The sequence below is a fragment of the Eschscholzia californica genome, unplaced genomic scaffold (assembly GCF_041429995.1).
Source record: "Eschscholzia californica isolate CP2 unplaced genomic scaffold, dmEscCali1.0.p SCAF_3, whole genome shotgun sequence".
NCBI classification, from domain to species: Eukaryota; Viridiplantae; Streptophyta; class Magnoliopsida; order Ranunculales; family Papaveraceae; genus Eschscholzia; species Eschscholzia californica.
The window spans coordinates 43,748,702-43,768,977 of record NW_028238420.1 but is presented as its reverse complement, the minus strand read 5'-3'; the positions used below and the strand labels follow the sequence as shown (position 1 = coordinate 43,768,977).

Here is a 20,276-nt window from a genome sequence, read left to right as displayed (position 1 = left end):
AAAGTGCAAAACAGACCCTGAATTGTACCTGGTTGTGTCCACCATCCTAAAAATCAACACTAGTTGCAAATTTAACTCTTATTTGTTTGCGAAACAGTCCCTCAGGCAACTTATTCATTTAATTCTTTAATCGAACACTCGGGACGTTACATTTTCACTGCTTTCAATAGTTGAAGTTTTGTCACTTTTAAGAGGTTTTGTTGACATTTTGTTGATTCGCTTGATCATCTGTATTGGTGATTGCCTTGTAGAGTTAAAACAATTTTTGCATCTCGCTTTCCAGATAAACCAAAGGATTTTAGCACCAAATTAGTTGTTATTGGTAAGAATTTCGTCGGATGAATCTATTTGTAAGTAGTTAAAAATTGTTAGAGATCTTATGCTCTTTGAAAAGATTCTTATAATTTTGAGTCAAAAAAAGTGTCATACACAACAAATATTTTCTTTGCATTAAACATTCAGCCTGTGTCATGGTGAGTTCCTGACTTTGCCCAGGGGCTTGTCATTTTAGCTATTGTCCAAGGTAACTCTGATCAATAATTTTGATCCAAAATTATTTTTTGTTGAGGATAGATCTTTTCTAATTGATATCAACACCCTTGACCACTCTTTAACAAAAAAGAAGAAATCCTCAACCACTTCAATGGCCCATATAACAAACTATACCACCCTTGGTCGGTCTGGGCAATCTATGGTGTCGACCACTTCAATGGCCCATATAACTTTCCCACCCTTGGTCGGTCTGGGCAATCTATGGTGCCACGCGTATCATGTAAAGAGATATGACCTGTCAATGGTGAAGCTAGATTACATAGACACCTGTTTCTTTCTCTCTCTCTCTCTATGCACTTATTTGTTTTCTTTCTCTCTCAATCTTTCTGTCTGAGTTGCCGTTATTTAACAGAAGATCAGATTTACCTAACAGAGATAGATAGATATGACCGGAAAGGAAATCCTCCACAAAATTAAGGTAATTAAATTCTTCCCATCATCTTTTTTGAGTTTGGGTATTCTTTTATTTACATTTTTGTTAAGTGGGTTTTCTTCAATAGAGATATATATCATAATTGACAATACTTATTCTCATTTGATATCAAAATTTGGATGATCAAGTAAGAATGAAGTTTTAGTTTTGATTTTTAATTGTTGAGACCAAATTTTAATTCAAGTTTGTGTTAAGTTAAACATTTTCGGTATTATAGACAACAAACACTTAAAAATGAAAGGCTAATAAAAACCACAAAGTTGTAAAATGTTGGGAAAGCATTTAAGTCATGGTTTTGGGGTTAAAAATGTTTGAAACTTTTGTAGGAAAAAACTGGTTTTGGTTCATCAACATCACCAGAAACAGGTGGGAAAGGAAAGAGCAAAATGTTGGGAAAACATTTAACTCATGGTTTCCACTTGGTGAAAGGACAATCACATCATCCAATGGAAGATTTCATAGTTGCAAAATTCAAAAAAGTAGATGATGAGAATGAGTTGGGTTTATTTGCCATATTTGATGGTCATTTAGGTCATGATGTCCCTAATTACCTCTGCTCACATCTATTCGACAACATCTTGAATGAGGTATAAATTTCACCATAACTTCTTGCCTTTTCATTTACTTTTCTTGTAGAATGGAACTATGGAAGTAGTAGTAAAATTTTATCTTTTTAAGAGGAATGATGACAATGACCAATGGGCCCCACACCCTGCATAGGGCCCAATGGGTCGCACCTATTGGGCCCAATATCCGTTGTAGAAGTTATCAATATTGTCCCACTTTTGACACTTCAAAGGCCCATAGGTACGAGGTTTTGTTTTGTTCTTGGTGAAGGCTCCATGAACCCACACAAAAGGCCTCTTATGCTTGAGCGTTCACCTATAGTCCAGGTTTCGAACACTCTCGCGAGTGATGTGGGACTATCATAATCTCCCACCCTTGGCGAAGAGTCGTCCTTGACTTTGATACCACTTGTGACGACCCAAGACTAACCAATTATGGATATGTTCCCCACTTTTAACACCTCAGACCAGGCCCACATGTACAAGGTTTTGTTCCTGGCGATGGCTCCACGAGACCACCAAAAAGTCCTAGACACTTAGCTTGAGCATTCACCTATAGTCCATGCTCCAGACACTCGCGAGCGATGTGAGACTACCACCCAATGAGCCTCGCACCTCATGTAGGGCCCAATGGCCCCCACACTTTACCCACACGCCACATAGTTCAAAAAAAGCCTCAAACCCTGGTCTCCTAAGCGGAGAGATACACATGTTACTAATCAACCGAAGACAACATAGTGCAATAGAAAACCGCCTCCCAATACTGACATACAAATGTTACTACTAAACCCAGTAGGCTTTAGAAATTGTAAGATACTACTTGCGTTAAAGACACCGGGCGTGGTACTAGAGGAGGAGATCTGACTGAAATGCCCGTGCAAATCCTATTTGGTAATGCTGTGCATGTAATGTACATTAACATATTAGAAGAGCACAACACTTGGATAGGTTATCTGTTGGGTTGTGGATTCAACTGCAATGGTAGCCTTCCGTCAGGGGCGGCCCTGACCCAAAGCCACCAAAGCAGTGGCTTTGAGCCTCCACATCTGAAGGGCCTCTGAATGAACTTTTATGAGTTATTTGCTTATTTCTTTATATCAATTAACACACAAGATTTGTCAGTAGGTTGGTCCACGTAGTTGTTTCATGCCAATCGCCCAGGTTCGAATCCCCAAAAATAGTTTTTCTTTTATAATTTTGTGAAGCCTTACAAGGAACTATTAAGGGCCCCAAATGCAATGGAGACTCGTTAATGAAGGAAAATCGTTCGTAGATGATTGGAATAAAGTGAAAAGTATTTTTCGATATGCTTTTCTCCCTTTACATGAATACTTATCTTTTATAGAATCTCAAATCCAATCGAACAAATTATTATCCGAAATTCCTTCGACTACCATGGTCAATATTATTGAAGGAGAGGTTTTTGATAAAAAAAAATCCTAATTTTTCAATAATGGAGGAAGAAAATTTCTATGAGACAGATCAAGAATAAGAAATCCAACTGACTAACACAAGCTCGAATAAGTTGTTTGATCCATATATGATTACGGGAGACGAATTAGTTGTGTCGAATCATAAAATACTTTCTCCTCCATTGATTTCTTCATGGCTTTCAACTTCAAAGAATTATACAAACCAATCTTCATGGCCATCCATTGTTTTTCCAAGAACAAGACAGGTTGTATATGTGACCTCTTTCGTCAAACTAAAAGACGACGGGCGATGTCGCAATTTACTAGACGTATCTACGTTGGTATTGCTTTTGCGAGTATCTTGGCAATATATGTTTCACATTATAATTGGTGATATTGTCAATATTTTTCTTCTTCGGATTTTCGGCAATTTTCGTGCAAAGTGGGAACTAAGGATTGCCTTCAAACTCGTCGCCGAAGTTACCTTCAACATCGCTGATATATATCCTCATTACTTGGACGATCCGCTTTATGACAATACCAACTTGGGGGCAAGTTGTTCCGCAGCGGGGGAGTATGATGGAGACCATCTTCCTATTGGGCCTCACGACCATGGTGATAGTGGGCCTCACGGTCAAGAAGCTACATTAGCGTAGTTTCTATAATTAAGTATTTAGGGTTTCCATAATTATGAGTCTTAGCAATCAAGGAAAGTATTATTAGTAGTTATCTTATTTCCTTATTTGAGTCTATCTAGGAAAGTACAATCTCTATATAAGAGAAGTCTAGTCTGTCTTTGTTAAGCAGATCAGAGAATATTATGAATCAAGTTTATTGTTAATCAAGTTTATCGTTTATTATTAATCAAGTTTATTGTTTATCGTTATTTTATCAGTTTTATTTCGTTAGTTTAGTTTATTAACAATGGTGGATTCCATTACTTTTACGCTTCCGCAACAATCTACATCAGCCAGTATTCAGAGCCTTAAGAATCTGGGAACAGATAATTTTTTTTTAAATACTTCTCATCTTGAATGTTGGAATAATCTTCCGCGTTTAGGTTGGGATCCTTTAAGAGATGCACAACAACTCTATGTTGATCGAAAAGATCAAAACAAAATTAATGTCGATTCCAAAATTCCTATGTTTGATTATCAAAATTAATGTCGATTCCAAAATTCCTATGTTTGATTATCAATATCATATAGATTTTTGGATTCAACAAATGGAAGATTGGTTTATAAACCAAGAGGTTCGTGATGAAGATAAGGTTTTTATTCTTGAACAATACTATATTAGTTGTACTAAGCTTAGAGAATGTTATAAGGGTATGGGACCTTAGTGGTTGTTATATATTTATTTTACCAAAGTAATACTATATGATAGTATATTAATTGTACTAAGCTTAGACTAAGTTATGGGTCATGCCATAATTGTTTCCCCTCATTTGATTTGCCATATGGTCCTTAAGAACCACATTTTTTTTCCTTATAATTAGTACTACATTGTAGGCATTGATTACAAGTGTTGTTAATAAGGAAACCCAGAGGACTCCTTACACGGTTAAAAATATAAAAAATTCTATTCCTTTCTCCATTTGCTCTCTCCCCATCCCTCTAGCTGATGTGGTGATGTCTAACTTGAGCATATTTTTTCTTCATTTACTCCATGCTCAAGTTAATCGTCGCCATATCAGCTAGAGGGTTGGGGCCTGGGGGGAGGACCAAATGGAGGAAGAAATAGAATTTCTGGAAGTTTCACATAATCAATATGTAATTTAGATAGCTGAGTTGGTTAAACATACTGTTGAGGCCTTCAAATTCTAGCCATGCTGCTGACCACTATAATAATTGCTGTCGTGTTTATCCATTTTATCATTGTTTATCTGGTTTCCGATAGTATTAAAAGAAAATCCGTTATGACAACCCTCTTTTCACCTTCATTTTTTGTGAAGTCATTTTATCAAACTAAATGTGAAGCCATTAATTTCAATCTAAAATGTTTGAGACCATCACAACCAACCTTTATAGGTCATCTCCGAGTAGGCTCGTGGCGAAGGAAAATCCAAACGAACGAGAGAAACGTTAGGACCATTGATGGGGTTTGGGTCATGTTAGTTAGGCTTAGGCGTAGTCAAGCTTGCCCAAATAATTTTTTTAACCTCAAGCTCGACCCAAATTAGAACTAGAAATCCTTGTGCAACTCCAAACTTGGTTAGCTGTTTTCTTATGTCGATTTGATTCTTGTGTTTTTATCATTGGTTTATGACCTTGGTGGGCCTGGCCAGGTAGAGCTTAGTGGGGGAAGCTCTCCCACTGAAATTTGTTTGCTTAAACTTGAATATTCTAGTCTTATAGTACTTACTGTGACACTCCACTTACACTTGTCTTGGAAGTCACCATAAAATGGATTCGATGGGCCGAGGCTGATTTTCAGTATGCTCAGTGTTATTATAATCTGTACTGTCTACACAAAAATACATGGTTTAGATATTATTAATCAAGCCACATATTCATACAAACATTTCAGCCTTGGAGCGAAGCTTTAAGGCAATTATTTGAGGTTACATGTTTGAAAACAAAAAGTCATCCAATCTAAACACCACCTCTTTCTTAGATAGAGCACCCATTAAGATGAATGCCTGAAAGACCGATTGAAGTAGACCAAACTAGGTGCAACTAACAGTGATTCTTGAAGTCTTCTTTTTTTTTTTTTTGGATTTCTGTATTGTAAAATGCTAGACAAACCGACAAATTCACAACTGTCAGCCCGAAAATGAAATGAACTACTATTATGTGTGTGATTGATGCTAATCTTGATAAATAAAACCAACTATCCAATTGTAAATCTTGGAAGTATCGGGCTGAAAGTTGTGACTTTGTCGATTTGTGTAGTATGTCCTTATCTATTTAATTATGAGATAGATGGTTGAAGAACAATATAAACGTGAGGTTTTACCACTACCATTGCTTAATTTATGCCTTGGTAGATGTATTTCTGTTTTTACTAGTAGCTAGGTAACTGTAAAAAAGAAGAAGGAAATACAAATCTGACATCTTTCCTTATATAAGAAAGGGACCCTTCACACTTATGTCTGGTTCTAAGAGGACAATGAAAGCCACAACAGACTGATATTCACCTTCCATGGCTTATATAATCTGTCAAACCTTCTGTCATCTAGGGTTGTCTTTTGCTTTTAGTTCAAACAAAAGAGTTTTTACTTTTCTTTTGGACTGACTGACTGGTCATGTTCATCCTAGAACAGAATCATCTCTGCTATTTTGTTCTAAGAAATCTAGATTTTGAACCTGAGAGCAAGAAGAATCCAATAACTATTGTTTTATTAGCATCTATATACTTGGAGTTTATTATTTAATACCATCATTACAGATGATAGTTAACTGCTTGGATAACATATTAGTGCACTCTCATGGGTCATCTCGTCCTTCATCCACGATGTACACTCATCACCATAAAATACATAAAATAGACAGGTTACGAGTACGGGTACACGAGGGAGTAGTCAAGATATCAATATAAAAATAATATTGGTTTATGGAAGAGTTCGACAATAGAGGACTGCCAAGAAATAGAATTTTCAGATCCACATTCACAACGGACACATTAAGAGACTTGGGATAAAATCTAGGGATTTCTAAACTATGGTCATCCCTATGCACCAATACCCACATTATATTTTCTGGTTCCTTGTGCTTTACTAGTCTAAAATTTAATTGGCAGTATTACTATTGAGTTCTAGTGGAATCCTGTGGGTTAAATCACGATCGTTGGCTTTCTTTGCATATCTCAATAATGCCAAATTGCTGGATTAAACCCCAAATAGCTACAATGTGGTCCTGATAAATATTTTGAACTTCGTGGGTACTTGTTTATCGTATTATTATTAAATTTAAATAGTTTAGAAACTAGTGTTTCTTCTTTTCTAGAGTCTATACTAGTTTTATCCTTTTAATGCGAATAATACTTCTTTTTTGTACATCTGATTTATATGCCACACCGGTTCTTACTAGTATGAGTAAATGGCATTCTAGTCAGTAGGCTTCAAGAGTTCAAGATAGAGTAAACTTCTTGATGTTCGTAAGATGAATTAGATTTACATTTCAGTCTCAGAGTAGTTTCCATTTGGTAAATGAACATAGCTTCCTCTTGGATTCGTAAAAGCAGTATATTTCGTTTCGAATGTGATTTAGTGTGGGTAAAGGTGTACCAATAAGACTACATAAAGTTTAATTTGACAATGCTTTTATTTGGATTCTATCATCGGCATACACACAAAAGTGATAGATAATAGATCACACTTTTATTTATGAACTCTTATAGAATTGATCTCTTTTTCGAGGCTCGATGAATATTTGACTGATAGTACGAAACATTCTCCAATATGAGGCCTATTAAATTAATAAATATTCAATTGGGTATTGGACATATTACATATATGCTTACTTCTTGTCCCCTTTTATCATTTTTATGGTAAGATAAACAAATAATTGTTATGGAAAACAAAAATTTCTTAATTCCTTTTTGAATCTTATATAATAGAGTTCAGATGTGATTGGATATGTACTTCCTTCCAGAGACTAGCAGCATTAAGCACAATAAAACGGTCGGGAGTTTTTATTCTTCTTCTTCTTCTTCCTCATGATATTTTTATTCTTTTTCTTCATCTTTGCAGCCGTTACTTGTATCTTCTTCCCCCCCTGTGATTTTTTACTCTGAAGAAACCCCCATATTCTCTATAAATTCCAGATAAAACGTGAAAATTGTCATCTGGGTACCTCCAAAAGCCATCCTTTTTTACCTTGTGTTTGTCATCTTTCTACCCTTTTCTGCATGCATTTGTCCCTCTCTTTCTCTCTCTACTTTCCTATTTCCATCTGGTTTTTGTTCTAGTATGAACAGGTGATGATAAATGCTAGTATTAAATAGAGATTTAGTTTGTAGGTTAACTGAGGATTTAGTTCTATAAAGTTCTGACCATTTATTTTTTCATCTTCTTTTGAATTCATTATATCAACCTGTGCTTTTACTGTTGCATCTATTTGAAACAGTGATGAGCTATGAAGCTTCTTTTTGAAAACTCTTCTAAAGTTCTTTGCTTTGACAGGCTAAATGAAGTTGCTCCAGATATAAACAACAACAGCTGATTTAAGAGAGGAATCTTCATTTCTTTGTTCCCCTATTTCTGTTTATCAAAATGCCTCATGGTCCCATGAAAGACCCACAAGACAAACATGTTTTTGTTTCAAGGAGACCACTTCAAAATTCCATGAATCAACAACAAAACCCCTCTTCCCAAACATTACAAAATTGTTCAGTTTGTTTACAAGATAAAAAGAAGATTGTTAGGAAGAGAAGGGGAAGAGGAGGGAGAGGGAAAGTTGGTCAAGTTGAAAAGTTTAAACAGGCTGAACTTGATCTTCATTTGGGTCCTCCAGTTTCTAGCAAAGGTTTGATGTTCCACCGACGACCTGGTTATGGTCAAGCGGGTACTAAATGCATCGTTAAAGCTAATCATTTCCTTGTAGAGTTATCAGACACAGACTTGAATCATTATGATGTAAGTTCCATTTGTGGGGTTTTCTCTCTACAAGTTAGTTATTTGGAAGAAATGGAAGATCTTCCTCTTTGATATTATACTGTGAAGAGGTGTCAACCTCTGACAATGATGATCTCGGTTGAGGCCGAGAGATAGAGAGATTGAGTGAGAGAGAGAGCTCGACTCGGTTGAGGCCGAGAGATAGAGAGATCGAGTGAGGGAGAGAGCTTGACTCGGTTGGAAGCCGAGAGTGAGAGAGATAGAGAAATTGTGGAGGAGAGATAGAGATGGAAGAGATCAAGTACAAAGAGTTGGTTAGTTACAGTTGACAATTGTATTCTCTTTGTATTGATGATTAATGAAGTTTACACAAGTAGTATATATAGGGTTACAATGAATATAGGGTTTCCTATTCTAAATATATTGTTTCTATGACTAAAGATACTAGGAATATATATTATGGAAGTTTCCATTATGTACACAAGATAGCCCACTCGGTTGGCCGAGTGGACTTGGGGCGGTATCCCCTAATACTCCCCCTCAAGTTGGAGCAGTAATCGAAGTAATGCCCAACTTGCCAATAATAGTCTTGAATGAGTCAGCTCCTAAAGGTTTTGTGAATATGTCGGCAAGCTGATTGTCTGAAGATGTGAAGCGTGTGGCAATTATATTATCTTTGATCTTCTCACGAACAATGTGGCAGTCGATTTCGATGTGCTTGGTGCGTTCATGGAAGACCGGATTGTCTGCAATATGGAGGGCCGCCCGATTGTCACAGTAAACTGTCATCGGGCTAGAATGGTCGATGCCAAAATCGAGTAAGAGATATTTGAGCCATTGGAGCTCACAAGTGAGAAAGGCGAGAGCGCGATATTCTGCTTCAGCAGAAGATTTAGCAACCGTATGTTGCTTCTTGGATTTCCATGATAATGGGCTTGAACCAAGCATGGTAAAGTAGCCGGTGGTAGAGCGGCGAGTAGTTGGGCAACCAGCCCAATCAGAATCACAGTAGCCTGTGATGTGAAGAGAGCTGTCAGCGGATAAAAAGATTCCATTATTAAGGGAACCTTTGAGATAACGGACCACACGATGAGCAGCATCTAAGTGGACTTGACTTGGAGTCTGCATAAATTGACTCAAATTATTGACCGCATAGGAGATATCGGGCCGTGTAACGGTGAGATAGATGAGTCGACCGATTAGTCGACGGTAGACTGAAGGATCCTTTAAAGGAACTCCATCAGTGGGACTTAGACGCAATTTTTGTTCCATAGGAAAATCCGACGGACGAGAAGCGGTGAGTCCGGAATCTTTGATAATGTCAAGGGCATATTTGCGTTGACCAAGAAATATGCCTTTGGAAGAACGGGAAACTTCGATACCGAGGAAGTATTGTAATCGTCCCAAATCTTTGAGGGAGAATGTATGGTCAAGGAAGGACTTGAGTTTGGAAATGGCAACTTCGTTATTTCCTGTAATGATGATGTCGTCGACGTAGACGAGAACGAATATTTGCGTGGATTTCGAAGAATATGTGAATAGGGAGTAATCACTTTTGGATTGAGAAAAGCCTTTATCTAAGAGGACTGAGGAAAATTTGGAAAACCATTGTCTAGATGCCTGTTTAAGGCCATAGAGTGATTTTTGTAGACGACAGACTTTGGACTCCCCCTGAGTGGAGAATCCGGGAGGAAGTTTCATATAGACCTCTTCATTCAAGTCACCCTGAAGGAAGGCATTATTGACATCAAGTTGGTGGAGTGACCACCCTTTGATGGCTGCAATGGAAAGAAAGACCCGAACAGTTGCTAGCTTAGCTACCGGGGCAAATGTATCGGTATAGTCTAAGCCTTCAACTTGAATGTAGCCTTTGGCGACAAGGCGAGCTTTAAAACGCTCGATAGAGCCATCAGACTTGAATTTTACTTTATATACCCATTTGCACCCAATTGGGCGTTTTCCTGGGGGTAGGGGAACAATAGACCATGTATTGTTAGCTTCCAAAGCGGAGATTTCTTTGGACATAGCTTCTCGCCAATGAGGAGATTTCATGGCTTGAGTGAAAGAAGTAGGTTCAACCGTGGATAAGACGGAAGAGAGAAAAATTTGATGAGACGTTGAGAAAGAATTGATAGAAAAATAGTTCTCGATTGGATACTTGATGCTGACGGATGGAGCGGAACAAACATAGTCCTTTAAATGTCTTGGCGGACGATGTTGACGGGTAGGTCGTTCCATGATGATGGGAGATGGTCCGGCGACCTCCAGATGTGCCTCCGGTGTAGCCGATGAAGTCTCGGGTTGAACCGAGACTTCCGGTGTAGCCGATGAAGTCTCGGTTTGAGCCGAGGGAGGTGAATCGGGTGGTGCTATAGGCACCACCGTAGGATTTGACAAAGGAGGTGATGGAGTCACCTCTGTCGGTTGGCCGATCGGGGAATTGGAATCGGTAATCACCGATGGGACCGAAGGCGGGATAGCCGGAAATTGGAACGAACCATCGTCCGGAATGGAGATGAAGTGACGAAGTGAATCGGTTGACGGTGAGAGGGAGGTTAATGGCCGAGACATCGGAAATCTTGTTTCATGAAATATGACATCTCGAGATGTATAAATTCGACGAGAATGAAGGTCATATATACGGTATCCCTTTTGACCATTAGGGTAACCAAGAAATATACCGGCGGAAGCACGGGGATCCATTTTTGTTTTGACTAACGGGATACGGGCATAACAGAGACACCCAAACACACGTAAGTGTGAAAGATCGGGTGGAGAACCCATTAAGACTTCATGTGGGGAAAGACCACGAAGGATTGGAGTAGGCAGTTTATTAATTAAATAGACTGCAGTTAAGACACACTCTCCCCAAAAAGAGAGAGGAAGATGAGCCTGTAAACGGATCGAACGAGCCACTTCAAGAATGTGGCGATGTTTTCTTTCCACCACCCCATTTTGTTGAGGTGTATGGGTACAACTTCTTTGGTGAATAACTCCTTTGGAAAGGAACCAAGATTGTAAGTGATTATTCATGAATTCAGTACCGTTGTCTGAACGAAATACTTTGATTTTAGTATTAAATTGGGTGGAGACGTAATTGAAAAAATTTGTTATTATTTTGAATGTGTCGGATTTTGAACACATGAGGAAAATCCACGTACAACGAGAGAAATCGTCTACGAGGGTAAGAAAATATCGACAGCCGGTAGTTGAGGGAACCGGAAAAGGTCCCTAAACATCGGCATGAATTAAATCAAAAGAATTAACAGAAGTTGAATTATGAGATGGAAACGGTAAACGGGTTTGTTTAGAACGGGGACAAACATCGCACGGCACTTTATTATTAATATTAATAGAATTCATACATGGAATGCGAGAAATAAAATATTGAAGACGAGACATAGATGGGTGGCCAAGACGCCAATGCCATAAATTAGATGAAATACTACTAGGACTATTATCCAAACTAGTAACTGAAAAAACTGGACGCTCCGTGCGAAGAAAATAGAGATCGTCGTGAAGACTACCATGCCCAATCGTTTTCCTCGTCCTTTTGTCCTGAAAGATACATAAGTCAGAGTCAAATAAGATGGTGCATTGTAGAGATTTAGATAGTTGAGAAATTGAGATAAGATTGACTTGAAAAGATGGGATATGTAACACATCTTGTAAAAATAAATCATTAGAGAAAAAAATTGATCCTATATGGAGAACACGGACTCGAGAACCATCCGGTAATCTAACAAAAAGGTTAGGAGGAGCGCTTGAATACGTAGAAAAACGAGTAAGTGTCGAACATATGTGTTTCGCGGCACCGGAGTCTATAACCCAAGGAGGAGAAAAAGAAGAATTAAACGTACCCGTGAGATTAATTCGAGGAGAGTCGAATGGATTAGCCGATTGCTTTTGTTGATCCAAGAGAGCAATGAGCGATTTGAATTGATCGGCGGTGAGAGAGGAGACGTTTGGAGTCGAGTTGCCGGATTGGTCTTGAACGGCGGCGGCTAGAGGACCCGTTCGGTTTCGGGTACGAGGTCGATCACTGGATTGAGGTGGATAACCATGGAGTTGATAACATGTTGATATAGTATGTCCATGGATTTTGCAATGATCACAAAACGGGCGAGGACGTTTTGGGCGTTGTTTATCCGATCGATCAAAAGAGGAACGTCCATTGTCATGGGAGCCGACGGCAAGAGTAGCCGATTCATTGTTGTTAATGGTGTTCAATAAACTTTGCTGAATTTCTTCTTGCTTAACAAGGGAATGAATACGAAGGATGGATGGAAAAGGGTCCATTAATAAGATTTGGCTTCGAATAGCCGAAAACCGGTCGTCAAGACCTTGAAGGAATTCCATAGCTCTATCTTGATTAGTACGATCAAGAAGAGACCTTGCATGTCCGCAAATACATGTTTCAGTAGTCATGAGAGAATTCAATTCATCTTGGAGAGATTTTAGATTAGTGAAATAAGTGGAGACATCGGAACCACTTTGCTTGAGTGAGGAAATAGCCCGTTTGAGTTGAAAAACCTTCGGAGCATTGGTTTGATAAAACCGGTCATGGAGATCTTTCCAAACATCATAAGCATTGTCATCATAAAGAATTGATGAACGAAGAGAAGGGTCAACGGAGTTGACGAGCCAACTTGAAACTAAGTCGTTACAACGACTCCAAACATGTAATTCAATAGGATCGGTAGGTTTGGTGATAGTTCCATCAACAAAACCTAACTTGTCCTTTGCCCGAAGAGCCTTGATCATTCCTCGAGACCATGAAGAATAGTTATCACCCGTAAGAAGTGGTGTGATAAGGACAGTAGTAGGAGAATCCGAATGGTGAACATCGAATGGACCACCAGGAGTTGGTTGAGAATTAACAACGGTTTCAGAATCGTTGGTAGACATGATAAAAAAAATATAACTAGCTCTTATACCATGTGAAGAGGTGTCAACCTCTGACAATGATGATCTCGGTTGAGGCCGAGAGATAGAGAGATTGAGTGAGAGAGAGAGCTCGACTCGGTTGAGGCCGAGAGATAGAGAGATCGAGTGAGGGAGAGAGCTTGACTCGGTTGGAAGCCGAGAGTGAGAGAGATAGAGAAATTGTGGAGGAGAGATAGAGATGGAAGAGATCAAGTACAAAGAGTTGGTTAGTTACAGTTGACAATTGTATTCTCTTTGTATTGATGATTAATGAAGTTTACACAAGTAGTATATATAGGGTTACAATGAATATAGGGTTTCCTATTCTAAATATATTGTTTCTATGACTAAAGATACTAGGAATATATATTATGGAAGTTTCCATTATGTACACAAGATAGCCCACTCGGTTGGCCGAGTGGACTTGGGGCGGTATCCCCTAATATATACATTAGGCTTCGCTTATGTTATTATTTGTGTAACTTATAGGTTTCAATAACCCCTGAAGTGACTTCTAGAAGTATGAATAGAGCTATAATAGCTCAGTTAGTGAAACACCATAGAGAGACTGATTTGGGTATGAGACTTCCTGCTTACGATGGAAGGAAAAGCCTTTACACTGCTGGATTGCTACCTTTTGATTGAAAGGAATTCATTATAACTCTTGTTGAAGAAGACGATGGTACTGGTATAATAAGGTTGGTCACTGTTGCTATTTCTTGTGTTAGCTTACTTCATAATAAATCTTTAAATGAGTCTGTAATATTTCCTATGTAAGATTCAATCAGGCTTTTTGATTCGAACTCACATAAATTAATGTCAGGGAAAGAGAATTTAAAGTAGTAATCAAATTTGTCGCTCGGGCTGAGCTCCACCATTTAAGACAGTTTCTAGCTGGGAAACTTGCTGATGCGCCTCGGGATGCTCTCCAGGTTCTTGATGTCGTCCTAAGAGAACTTTCAAACCAAAGGTGAGTTGATTCTTCCCTCCCTTTTATGTCTGGACAAATTTATCATTGACTTCTCAGATTTTCTTATACTGTATGATAAATGATGCGAACGGATTATGATTGTGACAATTTTCGGGCACTTAAGAAATGGATATACACCTTGATGAATTCTCAAACTTGATATGTGTTAGGTACATATCAATTGGAAGATCCTTCTATTCTCCTGATATCAGGAAGCCCCAACGGCTAGGAGATGGATTGGAATCCTGGTGTGGCTTCTATCAAAGTACAAGGCCCACACAGATGGGGTTGTCTCTTAATATTGGTACGTTTTCTGATTCTGTCACGTGTCTGGAGTAGGCTAATTTCTAATTGATCTTAACTCTATCATCTCTTGCTACTTCTGTGATTCGACCTGCAGACATGTCTTCAGCTGCCTTTATTGAACCACTCCCCGTAATTGAGTTTGTAGCTCAAGTTTTGGGGAAAGACATATTGTCTAGGCATCTATCTGATTCAGATCGGATTAAGGTACGTCAACTAGTGCTGAAAACTTAATAAAAATATGCACACACATTTTATAATATATATATATCGATGTTACCCATGTGTGAACATTCTCTGGGTAGGCGTCAAATTGAATTTCTCAGTTATATCTGCAATATAACATATATTGAAGTACCAACTTTGTACTGAATGCAATGAACTTCGAGTTAGCTCAAGTAACTGTGTGAAATAAGCAGGTTAAGAAAGCTCTCAGAGGTGTCAAAGTTGAAATTACTCATAGAGGAAATATACGACGGAAATATCGTGTTTCAGGGTTGACATCGCAACCTACAAGAGAGTTGATGTACAAGATCTTTTCCCTTTTACTATCATTACTTTTATAACTCCGTGGGTTTTCAATTAACATTTTCTTTTTTCCATCCTTTCCATAGTTTCCCGGTTGATGAGCAAATGAATATGAAATCAGTTGTGGAATACTTTCAAGAGATGTATGGGTTTACTATTCAACATACACATCTTCCCTGCCTTCAAGTAGGAAATCAAAAGAAGGCAAATTATTTGCCAATGGAGGTACACCTTGTTCATCCACATATGTATTTTACTCGGAAAAATTATTTTTATATTTGTAACTTGTAAAGTTGTAATTCGCGGAAAATTTATAGGTTTCACTATTTTAGATTTTTTTTATACTTGTTATTACAGGCCTGTAAGATTGTTGAGGGACAGAGATACACGAAAAGGCTAAATGACAAACAGATAACCTCATTCCTAAAAGTTACCTGCCAGAGACCTCGAGAACAAGAAGCAAACATATTGCAGGTAGCACTCCACATTCACTTCCCTGACTGTTTGCGTATATTCTAGTTTGGATCTAATTAATAACCAATCAGTAATTGCTATGTATACAAGAGATGTTGAATACAGTTATAATCTTTATGAGTTTTGTTGTAGAAAGCATCTCACCAGCACCATTTCCCCTGTCTAACTTTTGGTTCATAGCAATTACTAGGCTAAGAAGTGAATATTATTTATTACTTTATTTCGATAGTATGTGGTCAGATTTCTTATTTTGGAGTTTTTTTTTCAATGAAGAAGGGTGATGATTGGTTACATCGATGTTTTTGTCATTTTTCAGACTGTTCGCCAAAACGGCTATGGTCAGGATCCCTATGCGAAGGAGTTTGGCATCAACATAAGTGACAAGCTTGCATCCCTTGAAGCTCGAGTTCTGCCTGCCCCATGGGTAAACTACAACTTCTTAGATGAACCAGTTAACACGCATGGTTTTCTATTCTGTTTGTCTTGAATTTTGATCATCCCCTTTCGTTTCATTGTTATAGCTAAAATATCATGATACCGGGAAAGAAAAAGATTGCTTACCTCAAGTTGGTCAGTGGAACATGATGAACAAGGTATACATTCAAGTCCCATGAACTCTTCACCACAATTTCATTTTCCTCTCATGAGCTACTACAACACGATTTTTGTTTTCTTCAATTGCAGAAAATGATAAATGGAAGCACTGTAAATTATTGGGCTTGTATTAACTTTTCGCCAGGAGTACAAGAAAACACAGTCCGTGGTTTTTGTCAAGAGCTGGCTCAGATGTGTCAAATCTCTGGCATGGTAAGTTTCCTAATCCATTATTTTCAAACACCCGAGGAACTTTCTCCATGGGGTTTCTTCTATTATGAATATATATGGTTCTTACCATCAATTGCCTAACAACCTAAGTAAACTGTAAATATGATTGGTCTTTCACTATAGGAATTCAACCGTGAGCCTGTCATTCCTATATATTCAGCAAAACCAGATCAAGTAGAGAAGGCACTGAAACATGTCTATCATACAACAACAAATAAACTCAAAGGGAAAGAGTTGGAGCTACTTATTGCCATCCTTCCTGATAACAATGGTTCTTTGTATGGTAAGGGACTTTCTGTCTTGGTCTAAACATCCTTCCTAGACAGATGCTCGTCACAGCTCACAAGTGTCTGTGGCTGTGGAAGATCTTGTCGAACCTTATTGTCAATTTTTCTCTAAATGAACAACTCTTCATCATGCGAAGTTATTTTAGATTAGGTATTATAAAGTTGTAGTCCCTTAGAAAAAAAAAGATACTAACCGAACATCGATTTTTCTGCTTGATGTCTAAAATTACTTTCTTTATGTTTAGGTGATCTAAAGAGAATTTGTGAAACGGATTTGGGGATTATATCCCAGTGCTGTCTAACTAAGCATGTCTTCCGGCTAAGCAAACAGTATCTTGCTAATGTTTCTCTTAAAATCAATGTCAAGGTAAGTGCTCAAGTTACTTAGTCTTCTTATCTATTTCGATGCTTTATTTTGGTTTAAACGTGTGAATACTGTTACTTCAGTTGGGAGGAAGAAATACTGTACTCCTAGATGCTCTATGTTGGAGAATACCTTTGGTCAGTGACATTCCTACTATAATATTTGGAGCCGATGTAACTCATCCCGAGACTGGAGAGGACTCCAGCCCGTCAATTGCTGCAGTAAGTAAACCATATTCTTTTTATCTAATCTTAGAGTAAACCCAACAAAAAACCCGTATTAACCATTCATGGGTCCAGGTTGTAGCTTCTCAAGATTGGCCCGAGGTGACAAAATATGCTGGCCTTGTATGTGCTCAGGCTCATAGGCAAGAGCTTATTCAAGACTTGTTCAAAACTTGGCATGATCCTCAAAGAGGCACGGTTACTGGAGGAATGATCAGGTATTTGTATCTTTTCGGTAACTATTAATTCAAGTGTAAATCGGCAGCAGTTCCAAGTACAAAGTTGGCTTTAGTTCTTGGCCCTTTCCATGTGTTCTGTGTTTCAGTTTTGTGTAATTGTTTGTTAGACTATCAACTGAAATCGAGCTACTATGAATGACGGAACAGCCTTACTAGATCATTTCTGTATTCAGATATAATCGTGCTGAATTTCAAATCCATTTAGTTCATAAACAAAATATGTTTGAAGTAAGACACCCTTATCTGAAGTAACTTAAAACGGCTATTCTGCCTCTGAACCGAACAAATCAGACTCAGGCGAGCCAGTTTCAAACAATGACCAAAAGCATCTTTTAACGTGATTACTCACTTATTTAGTTGACCGACATTGCATATTTTGTGAATCATTTGACTCACTCGTATACGATTCTAGTTATCTTGTGAAATCCTTAGGCAAATCAACACAGAGTCTCTTTGTTTTCTATTTCAACCACCTCTCTGCCACCAAAGGCGTTTCATTAACACAAACCCTTGACAACTGCAGGGAGCTTTTAATTTCCTTCAGAAAGGCCACAGGACAAAAGCCATTGAGGATCATATTTTACAGGTACTAAATTACGATTACCAGTTTCAACTTCCGCATCTCTCGTCAGTTTCAACAACAATTTTCTTTCTCGGGCTAACACCAAGATTTTGAACTTTTTCTTATCCGTAACTTCTGTTATAACTCTGGTAGGGATGGTGTTAGTGAAGGGCAATTCTATCAGGTTTTGCTGTATGAACTGGATGCTATTCGCAAGGTTAGTTTTTCTTTCTTTTATTTTCTCCTGTTCTTAAGCTGAAGTTACTACCCCTCTGGTGTTATAAAACCGACTATACACTCTTATCTTGTTTAACTTTTTGTCATTTTAGGCATGTGCTTCTTTGGAACCCAACTACCAGCCTCCAGTAACTTTCGTGATTGTCCAAAAACGTCATCATACAAGATTATTTGCAAACAACCACAAGGATAGAAGTAGCACTGATAAAAGTGGGAATATTTTACCTGGTAATAACCTACTTCTGTTTCCCCAGCTTGTCCTGTGTTTTGTTGAATAGTGTCAGTGTTTTACGCATTGCTACGTGATAATGTGCAGGAACTGTGGTGGATTCAAAGATTTGTCATCCGAATGAATTTGACTTTTACCTCTGTAGTCATGCTGGAATCCAGGTAAAATCCTAACAGGGATACTTGGGTTGTTTTATGGATAAAATCGTAAACGTGCAAGTCTAGAAGGATTTTGATTCTTATCGATCTTAATATCTTATCATCTGTGTTTTTTTTTCTTTATTTATTGTTTGGCAGGGAACAAGTAGACCAGCACATTATCACGTTCTGTGGGACGAGAATAATTTCAGTGCAGATGAAATACAGTCTCTCACAAACAACCTATGTTACACGTAGGTCCTTTCGACGTTAATCCATGTCCACCCTGTGTTTCCATATTTTGTTCACTGACCTCACCTAAGTTGTTTTCCTGTTGCAGATACGCTCGGTGCACTAGATCTGTTTCTATAGGTATGGCTCAAGATATAGATATGGTTTTTCTTCGAGGAAAATATTATAAACTGAAAGATACATTAGCATGTTCATGATTTTTTTTTAACATGTGCCAATTTGGGCACAGACCTAGTTACCTTATGCAGACATACAAAATGACGAAAAACAAGCCCTATTAAGTGGTCCTATAGTTGCATACTTGCATAACCATTCATTTAGCTCTCAAGTCATATATCAAGCATGTTTTTAGCACCAAACATCAGAGAGCAAAAACTCATATTGAAGAATAAGTACGCTATTTGAGAGGTCACTGGATCTGTTTTTTCGTTATTTGTGATTGTTTTTTATAAATGCTGAAATGGTTCATTATATTCCTTTCTTTTCGATGATCAGTGCCACCAGCTTATTACGCACATCTGGCCGCATTTAGAGCTCGATTCTATATGGACCCAGAGGTAACAGAGACTAACCCAAAACGAACAACAAACATGTCAAATGGGTCGTGTGTACGTGAACTACCAGCTTTGAAAGAGAATGTAAAGAAAGTGATGTTTTACTGTTAGAAAGGAAAGGTAGTAACAAAACAGAAGATGTGTACATGAATGTTGTATTTATATTGTTGAGAGAGAGAAAGAGAAGAAGATGATGTTCCAAATTTTGAGATAGTTTTGGGTTAAGCTGTTGTTGCCCAATGTAATATCTATGATCCCATGATTTGACTAAAAGTTGAAATGCTTTATGTATAATATAACTTCACTTTCTATGTATGGGTATTGTAGTTCTATCTATCTATAACTTGAATTTGCCCAACTAGCTGATTATGAAAAAGACTTTGTTTTTTTCCCGAAGTTGCCTGTAACGACTAAAGCTTTAGCAAACATGAATTGCGTGCATTGTTTGTACACGAGTCAACGCTAAGGCCTTTACACTAAGTTTGATCTCGCACTTGTAGCTTGTGTTTTAGATGCTTTCTCAAGCAATATGAGCCTATTTCATCCTGCTCGCTTGGAGACCTTGACTCTCTCTAACACCTAAACTTAAAGGTTACTTTAGCAATTTTATCAATAAAATTACTATTATACCTCTGATCAGATACG

The 20,276-nt window shown here is 38.0% G+C and overlaps 2 protein-coding genes and 1 long non-coding RNA gene across 3 annotated transcripts; 2 read left to right on the top strand and 1 right to left on the bottom strand.

Moving 5' to 3' along the window:
* Nucleotides 1–81: 81 nt before the first annotated feature.
* Nucleotides 82–1,668, top strand: LOC147550623 (uncharacterized). Its single transcript, XR_015237938.1, has 2 exons — nucleotides 82–970; nucleotides 1,312–1,668. It is a non-coding gene; the product is annotated as an uncharacterized LOC147550623 (long non-coding RNA).
* Nucleotides 1,669–12,043: 10,375 nt separating this feature from the next.
* Nucleotides 12,044–13,428, bottom strand: LOC147550622 (uncharacterized). The gene is made up of 2 exons (XM_086668479.1): nucleotides 12,381–13,428; nucleotides 12,044–12,078 (listed from the first exon to the last, which is right to left on the bottom strand). The coding sequence occupies exons 1-2, from the start codon at nucleotides 13,426–13,428 to the stop codon at nucleotides 12,044–12,046; spliced, it is 1,083 nt and encodes a 360-aa protein (XP_086524605.1).
* A 507-nt stretch (nucleotides 13,429–13,935) lies between these two features.
* LOC147550621 (protein argonaute PNH1) lies at nucleotides 13,936–19,965 on the top strand. Its single transcript, XM_086665195.1, has 21 exons — nucleotides 13,936–14,144; nucleotides 14,270–14,416; nucleotides 14,587–14,720; nucleotides 14,817–14,926; nucleotides 15,139–15,245; nucleotides 15,334–15,472; nucleotides 15,605–15,721; nucleotides 16,038–16,145; nucleotides 16,243–16,314; nucleotides 16,406–16,528; nucleotides 16,670–16,829; nucleotides 17,079–17,200; nucleotides 17,281–17,418; nucleotides 17,497–17,639; nucleotides 18,184–18,246; nucleotides 18,376–18,439; nucleotides 18,552–18,687; nucleotides 18,776–18,849; nucleotides 18,985–19,079; nucleotides 19,166–19,197; nucleotides 19,573–19,965. Exons 3-21 carry the CDS (start codon nucleotides 14,699–14,701, stop codon nucleotides 19,740–19,742), a joined length of 1,995 nt encoding a protein of 664 aa, XP_086521321.1. The 5' UTR covers nucleotides 13,936–14,144; nucleotides 14,270–14,416; nucleotides 14,587–14,698; the 3' UTR covers nucleotides 19,743–19,965.
* Nucleotides 19,966–20,276: the final 311 nt, after the last annotated feature.

What these genes read in the sequence shown, in the direction of transcription:
- LOC147550622 (XM_086668479.1), bottom strand. Translation starts at nt 13,428, where the DNA reads ATGTCTACCAACGATTCTGAAACCGTTGTTAATTCTCAACCAACTCCT. An exon ending in TCCTCGAATTAATCTCACGG is followed by an intron (nt 12,079 to 12,380) that starts GTACGTTTAATT and finishes TGTATCTTTCAG; the next exon opens with GACAAAAGGACGAGGAAAAC.
- LOC147550621 (XM_086665195.1), top strand. Translation starts at nt 14,699, where the DNA reads ATGGGGTTGTCTCTTAATATTG. An exon ending in GAGTTCTGCCTGCCCCATGG is followed by an intron (nt 16,146 to 16,242) that starts GTAAACTACAAC and finishes TCATTGTTATAG; the next exon opens with CTAAAATATCATGATACCGG. An exon ending in AACTGGATGCTATTCGCAAG is followed by an intron (nt 18,440 to 18,551) that starts GTTAGTTTTTCT and finishes TTGTCATTTTAG; the next exon opens with GCATGTGCTTCTTTGGAACC.